This window comes from Tachypleus tridentatus, chromosome 4 (assembly GCF_004210375.1).
Source record: "Tachypleus tridentatus isolate NWPU-2018 chromosome 4, ASM421037v1, whole genome shotgun sequence".
NCBI classification, from domain to species: domain Eukaryota; kingdom Metazoa; phylum Arthropoda; class Merostomata; order Xiphosura; family Limulidae; genus Tachypleus; species Tachypleus tridentatus.
In genome coordinates this window covers 87,632,651-87,644,767 of record NC_134828.1, presented here as the reverse complement: position 1 = coordinate 87,644,767, position 12,117 = coordinate 87,632,651, and the positions used below count along the sequence as shown (strand labels likewise).

Here is a 12,117-nt window from a genome sequence, read left to right as displayed (position 1 = left end):
AAATCATGTTTCACCGATTCTTTAAAATCTTCCTTTTTTGCTTATTTCCAACACAGAAAAACTAGTACAATGGAAATAAAACTAACATTGAGAAATAATTAGATGTTATATAATAGCATAACAAATATCTGAAAAGATCTGGGGCAGGACTTGCCTGCAAATCCAGAATCAAAATTATTTCATTTTCTTTATTCCATTGCTATTTTCTCTGTTAAATACCACCTAGCATTATTTAATATTTAAAACAGATGTAACACAAGAATTAAATAGGGTGTAGTAAATAATGGTTTAGCTACTATTGCTTAAAATTTTTCATATTTGCCTTTTGCCAAAGGCAAATGACTTCTACGAAGTTCATTTTTCTAGCCCATTCCTGCCAAAGAGACAATCTCCAGCCTCACCCTCTTGATCATGAACTTGATAATTTGTTCCTTCTAGCATATCAATTTTAAAGATGAACAATTTTGAATTATCACTGGAACAATTAAAACATCAGCTAATCACATGTTTAAGAAACAGAGTCAATAAACTCTCCTCAAGAATAAATAAGAGAGATAAATGTTTCACCATAGATTCATAAGTAATTTCTCTTTCCACAGCTAATCTCAAAGTCATGATTTTGCTAGAAAATGTTGGTGATATTCTTCTCAAAACTTTGTTGTCATTTCTTAAATGTGTAACAATTTAAAACTACTCAGAAAAACAAAAATAATCCAAACAAGTTTTTATCTCTACACTTACTGTTTATTTAGCAGCTCTTAAAAATTCACTTTTCTGTGTTTAGTATATGATGTTTTTTTGTTTAAAATTAAGTTTCTAAATTTTATGTAGTACAGTGTCTCACTACTGCTGTAAGAAGAGATAAAATATTATTTATGATCATTCATTATAGTAACATTTGAAACCTAATTCTTGTTATGTGTCTGAGCCTGAAAATGGTTTCATGAAGAATTGTTTGTTTGTTTGTTTTGGAATTTCGCACAAAGCTACTCGAGGGCTATCTGTGCTAGCTGTCCCTAATTTAGCAGCGTAAGACGAGAAGGAAGGCAGCTAGTCATCACCACCCACCGCCAACTCTTGGGCTACTCTTTTACCAACAAATAGTGGGATTGACCGTAACATTATAACGCCCCCACGGCTGGGAAGGCGAGCATGTTTGGCGCGACGCGGGCGCGAACCCATGACCCTCGGATTACGAGTTGCATGCCTTACGTGCTTGGCCATGCCATGGCCCGTTTCATGAAGAAAGTTGAAAACTTGCTCAATAAATATTAAATGTGAAACAAGATTTGAGTCATTTATCTCTTTCTTAAACCTAAATTAACAATTTTCATACTGCATAATTTTTACTTGCAAACCAGATGTAAACAAAGAATTCTTTGGAAATGAGAGGTAATCAATTAAGATTGTGAATAAATGTGCAATTATGACAAAATTACATATAATTTTAAAGCTATGGAATAACTACAAGAAATAGCATCTGAAGTTTGTAGCTATAAACAAGATAATAAAAATCTACATTAACTATGAGAACAATTATTTTGAAAATTTCAATGTTTCTCATAAATGCAAAATATAGAAACCTACTTTAGTAACTGATTTAAGGGGTAGTCAGCTAAACAGCAAATGATTTGATCATCTAATAAAAGCCAAATATCTTGATCAGAAGAATACCATGAGAGATATCTTTAAAATTCTTTGTACCATTTTTTCTCTTCCTAGCACTATAAGAAAACTAGTTAAAAATCAAAGTAGATTAATTAAGTTATCAATTTCTAACTATCTTTATTAATTTGACATATCATTACTGTTCTCACCAATGTCTTAATCAAGTTATATTGTTATTGTAACAGGTTATGAAATGAGACAACAAAACAACACGGAGAAGTTTGAAACCGTTTTTTGACTAATTTGGCCTTTACATGTTTTCCTAATATCATTATACAATCCACTTTGCCTCAGAGGTTAAAATACATGATTAAAGTATATCTATCATGGTTAATATTTAAAATGATAAAGAATACTCAAATTTCACTTTGTTGTTACATATTTGTTTTTAATACAAGGTGAGTTTTGCATTTGAGATATCTGTAAAAAATATAAACACATATAGAACCATATTTTGAATTACAATAAATTGGCACAAAAATTTTTATGATACAACATGCTTTATATTTCTGTAAGCTCTGCTACTGTCAAGCAGAGTAATATATTAAACACATGTAACAGATTAATGTTTCCTATATTAATTCAAAAAAGTAGCTGACTAAATTATTCCAGTATGGAAAAAAAAGAAGAAAAAGACTAAATTTAAACTTTGTAGCACCCATGTGGTGAAAATGTTTTGACAATGCCTATGGTTTCAATAGTGTGTAGATTTGTGTAAGTGGGAAAAAATTCTAGGTTGTGTGTGTGTGTGTGTGTGCAGGAGGGTTGAAATACTGTTTAAATAAAAATTAATCTTAAAATTATAGCATCTCCCAAAAAAATTGTAGTACATGTAACCTGTAATGAATGACATAAAAGGTCAAAATTAGGCTTAAATGTGAAATTTTAGGTCCTTGCAGTTTAACACAAATCCTTATAATACCAAAGTTGGAATGAACATGCATGGAAATGAGCCTAGTATTGCATCTTGCACTTTTAAAACCAGTTTAAATGTTACTGAAACAAAATAGCAAAGGAAAAAAAGTTAAAATAGCATTGTTTAAGATACTCTTAAAGCAATATTTAATAAAAAACTTAAAAGTCTCAGTTTACTAATCAACAATAATGCTGGCAAGTTTTGTTCTCCACCTCCAGACACTGGTGGAAGCAGTTTTGTGTCTCTAGAACTTTGATCTTTCCTTTGATAAACTACTGCAATGGCTAGAAAGCCACCTTAGCCACTGATATTTGTATATTTCTACCAGCTGTTTATAGCATATCTGACTATAACTCCAAGAGCGTATTTCACATATGTAGTAAAACATCAGTATTTTCATTTTTAAGAGAATATCTGGATTATTTGATAAGTAGGAAACTGTCCACTGTGTGCATCAATTACTAAAGATGCAATAAGGTTTATGTGTTTTCCTTACAATAAGAAGTCTTCTGTATATAACATGTATTAAAAAGAATCTAGAAAGTTCCATAACCCACCTATGCAGGAAAGTAGAAATTTTCTTTTATACAGAGCTGAATACAAGTGATTTGTTTAGAAAAATTTAACAGCTAACTTTCTTGTCATGTTTATGAGGATAACATCAGCATCAGAGATGCTGGCTGAACTTCAGTCTATGGCTGCAAGAAGGACTGTTTGAATAACAGCTGCATATATAGAAAAGTCATAGATTAAGTATCATGGTTGTGATTAATATCTTCCAAATCATTTAGCACTACAGTCCTATTCAGATGATTAAAAGTAATAAATAAATGTAATATTTTAATGAGCTCTTAATTCAGTTATAAATGTTTTACATGTAATAAGAGATTTTATTTCAGTGGTTACTCAGTACTGTCATCAAATCAATAGGCAGTATTTGCATATAGTGACCACCAGTATTCTTGCAGCTGCCATTTCATGGAGGTCAACTCATTACTTTTTTTCAGACACTGCAGGTATCATGTTATATGCAGGTTACCTGGAATTTTTACACCCAAAGCATATTACTACCTAATGTTTTTCAATCACTGACTCCTGGACTAAAATGTACTTTATGTATGCATGTTAGATAAACTTTGCATTTCAAATTTTTCAAGTTTCTTAAAGAAACAAAAACATTAATACCTTGTTTCACTCAAACTATAAATATAAATTGATGAAAGAAACCTTTCTCCTTGATGATTTAATTTACACTTTTACAATTCCAGCTTTTCCTTTTGGAGACATATGTTGAAAATATAAAATAAAAGTTTAATATTAAAGATCTATGGTCATGCTTCAGCTCATTATAGAATTCCAAAAAAAAGTTTGTACAAATTGTAATCACCAACTAGTGCTGTTAAATACAAACATAACTGCAAGTGATCCAAAGGCTCAGTGAAAACACTTAAGTCATAGAAAATTCACAGAATGCACTTTTTAAAATATAATTTCAAATTAAAGAAATACATTTAAAAGTTCAACAAAGCAGTCCAAGCTAGTTTAAAATAATCTATTTAGTAGTAATTCTTTTCAAAATATCACAGCAAGAAAAATATTTTATAAATATTAAGACAATTAATCACTAAATTCAAGACTAAAACTTTATAATGTAAATATTCATCTTTAAAAAGATGTTTCAAAATTAAACATAATTTCACTATTTAAGCTTGTGGTATTTGTTTCTTATTTGAAACAAACAAAACTTCTCTGCATAAATACTCAAAACTTATAAAGTAAATTAAATTTATCACGTATCATAATAGAGGACCATCTTTACCAGCAAGTAAATTAGAAATACTCTTTTTTTATTGTTCATAAGTCACACATTTTTCTTTAACCTAAATTTCAAGGACTGTAATTACTATAGAGCTCCTTTTCAGAGCACATACTTTATTAACTCAATATTTCTACTTCAACATACTTCTATCAAAAAATATTATTCTTATGGAAATGACATAAAGGTTAAGATCAAATGCTTATTTTCTTTTAGTTTTTATATTATGTGTACTCTCATAAAAGTAGTTTTTTTAAACTCCTGCATATAAGAAAAAAAGCTTTATTTCAATTCAGTCAGTGTATAGTCAGAAAAAAACAATCAACTGGCAAGATTTGAATTATAGTAACCAAATAATAAAGTTATTATGCAAAAGGATAGACAAATCTAAAGATTGACTTGTGCTAAAACCATTATATACCAACCAATTTAATTTCTCACTGTAATATATATCTAATTTATGTAAACAGAAATTACACCACACTGACAGATTATATTTGTGATATAATATAACCAAACATACTTAAAAAACAACAAAAAAGGGAATTTAATTTCTGTAAATGGTATTGACAACATAAAATTTCAGGGTTGAAATTAAACATTTCAGTCACTTTCTAAAAATTATCATTTACCTTGGTGAAAATATACTATGTGTTTTTGAAATTTCTGAAATGTTAAACAGAGGAAAGAGAAATACACATAAATTAAGAAAATAAAATTAAATATACATAACAATAAATTATAACAAGTTTACTTTTTTATAATCACAGGTATCTGAAAATAAGATAATAAATTATTTTTACAGTTAATTTTGAACTACTGTAAAACATTAGTAAACCTAACATAAGTGGAAATTATGTATTTATTAATTTTGAGTTAAAATATGTATGAAGTTAACACAAAACCTCAGGAAGATCTGTGTTTCAGCTCATACCTCGAATAAAATAAACTCAGGAATGAGATATTAAACTTATCCAAGTTATTTGTATAAAAATATACATGTATATATAAAACGTTTTTAAATTATTAATAAGCTGCTTATTAACTTGCAAATTTCATTTGAATTTAAATATATACATAAATTAAATGTTCAAGTTGACTCACCAAGTAAAACAGGTAACATTACTTACTTGATTGGTTATAAAAACAATTGTAAAACTAAAAGTATATATGCAATTTCTACCACAGCAATACTAAATAATGTCTTAAATATTACACCAGATATTACGAAAATCTTAGTTTCATACCTCAAGAAACAGATGGCACTACTTTCCAACTTCTGTCCTACAGTTTGTACACACAGTTTTAGATATATCCTAGAATATTTTCACATACATGCATGTAAACAACACAAAGATGAAACCTAAACATTTTAATCAACTAAAAGATGCAGGTGACTGGTTGAAACTACTCCTATCTGAAGCTGATGAGATGCACTGGACATTTTCTGCAGATGAACTTTTACCCGATTTTGTTTGTGGTGGCAAAACTATGGGTAGCACATATATAGCCAAAAGAGCAATAATGTGACCCAAAAAATAGAAATTCCTAGTACAAAGAAAGATAGCATTACCACAGTAACAACTTTACTCATGAACAAATGAAAAACTATTTTTGCACATATTTTGAACTACAACTATACACAAAGGGAAAAAATGCATAACTACATTAACAGAAAACAAATTTTTCTTTTCAGGCACATTATGCCATGATATATCAAAAGTAAAAAAACCTTATGACAATAGCAATGTTATTTAAACAGCAAATGGAGACTATCTTTCAGTGTGCCAAAAATGTTATTTGTTAGTTTATTCTTAATAAAATATTGAAGATTTAATAAATTCTCAAATACTTTCAGGCAAACTACACCTTTCAGTTAATTTGATAGAGCAAGGTTTATTTATCTTGTGTGGTTTGGTTTATTTTGAATTTCGTGCAAAGCTACTTGAGGGCTATCTGCATTAGCCATTCCTAATTTAGCAGTGTAAGACTAGAGGGAAGGCAGCTAGTCATCACCACTCACCACAAACTCTTGGGCTACTCTTTTACCAACAAATAGTGAAATTGACAGTCACATTATAATGCCCTGATGGCTGAAAGGGCGAGCATATTTGGTGTGATGGGAATTCGAGCCTGTGACCCTCAGATTATGAGTCAAGTGTCTTAACCACCTGGCCATGCTGGGTCCTTGTTGTGTGGAGCTTATTAGACCCCCCCCCTTTCTTTCTTTTTCTTTTTGAGAAATGTAAATATCTTACACATACAGTGGCATATTTAACTTTGATACAATTGAGGCAATGCAGTTGTAGGCTCTTCATAATGTAAAGACTTATAAATTTCTATACCTTTAGCTGATCAGCATGGATGAGCTCCCTAAAAATATTGCACCGAATAGTTTGAAGTGTTAAAATGTCTTTGGATGCAAAATAAACACATATCACAAACATACTTTAACTAATTTGTTTCTTTTCTTCATAAAATATAATAATGTGTAGTTAAACTAAAAAGCCAGCAACACCATAACTTCTGCTAAAAGTTATATGAACATGAATTACATTTCACTTACTAAATACCAACAATGCTTTTAGGCTATCATATTTCTTTAGTATAGAATAATATTTGGTTGTTAAAGCATTAACAATATTTTTGTCATTTTACATTCGGTTTTAATGCTGCTAACTAAAGTTGAAACATAATATCTCGGATCTGAAGTACCTTTGAATAATTTTTCTATTAAAAAACACAAAAGCAAAAATACCTGCATTTTCATTTGATAGCTAAATAATCAGAACTTTAGAAAATAATCCCAAAAGGCTATGTAACAAAAATAAAATGCAGATATAGTATGCTATTATTTCAAAACAACATCCAGAAAAAATTATTGAAGAATGAATCATAGTTAGAAAAGTTGGTTGTTCTATTTTTTTTCCAAATTACAGTAAATTTATGGAGATTTACAATGAAACAAAAACAATGAGACAGTGAAAGAAAGGAAAATTTTGTCACTGGTCCACATATCTTTACTACAAATATAACAATTTTAAAACAAAAGGGACTTAATGTAACAAGAAATGTTCCTTACCAATAAACTTTGAGAGAGGCCATTGATCCCAGCAGAATAAATGGAAAAACTATGTAAGCTAAGGCCACTCGTGTAGCCAGACAAGAAAGAATATCATAGAACACTGAAACAGGCTTGTTGGTTTGAAAGTAAGGACGTACACTTCGTCGCACCTGATTTGGTATAAAATAGCAGTAAGTCTGTTTAAATAAGAAACTAAGTACAGTCACTCCTTTAAAATTCCAAGTTAGTCTGATAAATATCTCATAAAAAGAGCTATTATTATCATTTTATTACAAAAAATAACTTTAATTTCATAGTAAGTAAAAAAAAGTATCATACTGCAAAAGATTTTACTTTTCTTACTTTTAAAGAACACAGGTAAAAGATAACACACTTTTATTTTCAATTACTTGCAAGATTAAAGCAAAGAATAGCCAAGTTAATGAGAAAAACCATGCTGACTAACAAGTTTTGTGGGTAAGACTTACAATATGGTACTGACCAGAACTTAGGACAACCTTACTCTTCAAAGGTGATAAATTATATTTTTTTATGTAAAAAAAATGAACAGACCATGGAATGTTATCATTAGTCCTGTATATTTTGTTTGATATGCAGTACTTCTTGAAGCCTTTAAACAATAATCTCAGATGAGATCCAATTCCATGCCTTTAAAGTTACATTTAAAATTTAATTAAACCACTTTATTATCAATGTACATCAATAAACTTGACATCAGAATATCATTAATAATTCATCTTTTTAATATTATATATGTGTTAATTTCATAATTCAAAAAAAATATCTAAATTGGCACAAATTGCTTACAATTATTACTGAGCCATAATGTAAATTCCCCTCCAAGCTTATTGCTTTAATGACAGTATAATCCACAATTATAGTGCAAGATGTATTTTTTTAAATCTTACTTTTAAATAAAAGACATCTTAAATTCAGGCCAATAAAGTTAAACTTCTGTTGACATACGTAAAAGCAAAATAATATTTAAAGCCTTACTGGTGTTGATCATTTCACACTTTATGAAATTCCCTTTTGATAATATTTGTAAAACTGTTAACAACTTATTTTGCATAATGAGAAGTGATTATACTGCACAAATGACAATATCTCTAGAGAGATTCACTTTAAAAAAAAGTATTTTTAAAAAACTAAAAAAAAAACTGCACTCTTATTTACATGCCTTGAACTCTAATAATGTATTATTATTATTATTTTAGAAGTGTGAGATATAACCCACACTATAGTCAGGTGTGATTGCAGGCTTTTATACAGTTGTACAAAAAAGTTAAAAATTGTTAAATCTAATATTAATTTAATCAAGAACCAATTACAAGTTATCTAGGAGATAATAAATGTTGTGAAACTAACAGAACGAGCTGCCATAGTGAGCAAAGCTCCACCAAGGAAAGTGAAGTAGTAGCCAGGGTAGAATCCATGCCAGATGGCAGACAGAATATATGTTAGCAGTGTTTTGTGACTTGCTGCCCTGTCATAAGCAATGAATTTTAACCAGACCTGTGTTGTTTTATTCCACGTTTCTAACGATTCTCTGAAGTTCACCGACATCTATTAATATAAATGACATTCATTACACGGCTATACAAATGTTTTAAACTCTTGTTCCTCACATTTATTGTAACACACAGATAAAATAAAAGTGGAACTATAAAACGTAGTCTTACAGAACATAAGCCTAATTTAAAGATACTTTTGAAATGTGTTGGTATTATTTCTTATTTCAGGAAGAAAGACTTTTGATAATTATACTAATATCTATGTAATGCCAAATACTTAGCTGGATGATGAAATAATGTAAATGATGTGGTAAGAGTAACAGAATTTTAAATAATTTAACAGCTAAATGTAGAAAAGATATAATGCTGAATAAAACACATAAAAAGAAATTGGAGATACTGTTCAGAAAGCACTATTTCAAAGGTACATATCATTTAAATGTTCTGTAGACTACAAAATATTTGAAAAGAAACCAAAATTGAGTGTTCAGTTTAAATCTTATAAACCAGGGGTGTGCAACAGGCGGCCCGCGGGCCACAACCCGGCCCGCCAAGCCATTTAGTGTGGCCCTAGTTGTTGTAATCTAACCATGTGGCCTGATCTGTAATCCAACGCAAATGGAATATTTTTAAAAGCAGCGATCCTACGGGATTCCCAGGCTTCGACTCGACAAACTTCTAAAATTATCTTTGCTAGAGAGGAGCAGGCCGAATTCGATTGGTCGGCCTCCTTAGGGCATGAATAGGTGACGTGCACTAGCACTATTGTCTACGACTCAACGTCATGTCCTGAACCTCGCCTTCGCCCGCTGGCGACAATTTTCCCTAACCTCTGCTGTCCGTCATTCATTATTGGTGAAAATTTTATTACCTTTTACAGTTACTACAAGAGATTGAAGGTAAATTGATTATTATTTAGCATATTGTTGTGACTTTACTGAATTTATTAAAATTTTTGCTTTCAGATGCATCTGATTCTATGTACAGTGTGACCTCGTTATTCGCGGGGTTACGTTCTTTACCCTCCGCGAATAGCGAAAACCGCGAATATTGGACGCAGTTTTAAAACGTATATGTATGCGATTATATACTATATGAAATGCTTCCCAAACACTAATGATACTTATACTCATTGATGCAGTAATAATGTAGCAATATTGCATACTGTTATGTATTTCACTAAATTGTACCGTGCGTTAATGGGCTGTGCTTTGCCGTTTGCGTTGTTGGGGAAGCTGAGGCAGTCAGCCAATAGCAGTCCAATCTTGTTTGGTGAAGACGACAATTGATAAAAACGGCTTGATTGAGTAAATACAACAGAAATCTCCTCGAAAAGCCCTTTCAGTCTCTGTGACCTACAAAAACGCAGTTCGCGCATAACCCGCGAATATGCGGGGCCGCGAATGGCGAACCGCGAATAGGCGAGGTCACACTGTATTTTGCTATTCTCAATTAATTTAAGTACCGGAAGGCTATGATCGGGATGCCAATTTAGAAACATGTGTTTCTGTCCATAAGAGGTTCCATGTGTAAATAAATTCTATGTTTTTTTCTACTTTGCTATTTTCGTGAGAATAATTTTTGTTTTGATTTCAGGGCTAGTAAAATGTCAGCAGTTAAGAAACGAAAAATTGATGATGAGGGAAGGTTATTCAACAGTGAATGGTGCACAAAATATCTTGTTGTCCCATATAATCAAGGTGTTGTCTGCCTCGTCTGTCAAACTACAATTGCAGTCATGAAAGAGTACAATATTAAGCGACATTACGCAACTAAGCACTCCTCCCAGTTTGATGAAATTGTTGGTCAGGCACGAAAGGACAAAATTGAACATTTAAAACATCCATTGAAAAGCAACAAGGTGTTTTACCACTTTCAAGAAAAATTCAGAACTGGTGACAAAACTGAGTTTTAAGCTTTGTGAATGTATGGCAGAAAAGGGAAAGCCTTTCAGTGATGGAGAATTTATTAAAATTGTTTAACAATATTCACAGAATATGCATGTCCAGAGAAAAATATTTGGTGGAGCAAACTAGCCTTTCCCGCTTTACTGTCTCACATGAGGACAAAAGATCTTTCAGAGGACATCAAAGAAACTTTGAAAGAGAGATTGAATTCGTGTGAAGCTTTCAGTCTGGCTTTGGATGAAAGCACTGATATCAATGACACATCCCAACTTGTCATTTTCATCAGAGCTGTTACTGCAGGCTTTGATGTTTTCTAAGAGTTTTTAGATATGGCAAGCCTTTTCTCCACAACCACAGGACAGGATATTTGTGAACAAGTGCTTAAGGTTGTAGAAAAGTTTGAACTGAATCCTTATAAATTATGTGGTGTTACAACAGATGGTGCTCCTTCCATGACAGGTAGGACAAATGGATTCACCAAGAAATTTCTAACTGCAATTGGAGCACAAGACGTAGTTGTAAGCCATTGCATTATTCACCAAGAGAGCTTGTGCACCAAAGTTCTGGATTTTGCAGAAGTCATGAAAATGTCGTCCAATGCGTAAATTATATTCGAACACGAGGATTAAATCATCGACAATTTAAAACTTTTTAGATGAGCTGGACAGTGAGTATTCAGATGTTTTGTACTTCTCTGCTGCACGTTGGCTTAGTAGAGCTGCTACTTTGAAGAGATTCTGGAATCTGCGAGAGGAGATTAAGTTCTTCATGGAGAGCAAACGTCAGAATGTGGACTTCTTGAGCAATGAGAACTGGCTGAATGACTTAGCATTCCTCACAGACATTACACAGCATCTGTCTGATTTAAACTTAAAACTACAAGGGAAAAGTCAACTTGTGAATAAGTTGTTTGAGCATATTTGTGCTTTTGAGAAGAAATTGGAACTTTTCCAGGTTCAGTTGAGAAGAGCCATATTGACCCATTTTACATGTCTTGCAACCAGGAAACTGGAATTTCCTAATCTGGATTGCACCAAATATGGAACCAGTGTACAAAAGCTGCGTGATGAGTTTGCAAACAGATTTCCAGATTTCAGACAAACTGAAATTAGATTGAAATTGTTCGCTCAACCTTTTGATTTGGCAGTGGAAGACAGTCCTGATGATTGCAAAATGGAACTCATTGAACTGCAGGCTGACATGGACACTAA

At 31.5% G+C, this 12,117-nt stretch overlaps 1 protein-coding gene across 3 annotated transcripts in view; it reads right to left on the bottom strand.

The window, feature by feature from the left end:
- Positions 1-1,884: 1,884 nt before the first annotated feature.
- LOC143249637 (lysophospholipid acyltransferase 6-like) overlaps positions 1,885-12,117 on the bottom strand; it is a 34,152-nt gene continuing 23,919 nt past the window's right edge. For all 3 annotated transcript variants that reach the window (XM_076499867.1, XM_076499869.1, XM_076499868.1), the window contains 3 exons: positions 8,854-9,051; positions 7,483-7,634; positions 1,885-5,948 (listed from right to left, as the gene is read on the bottom strand). In XM_076499867.1, coding sequence (XP_076355982.1) covers positions 5,777-5,948; positions 7,483-7,634; positions 8,854-9,051 — 522 coding nt within the window. In that variant the 3' untranslated portion in view covers positions 1,885-5,776. The remainder of the gene's footprint in view (positions 5,949-7,482; positions 7,635-8,853; positions 9,052-12,117) is intronic.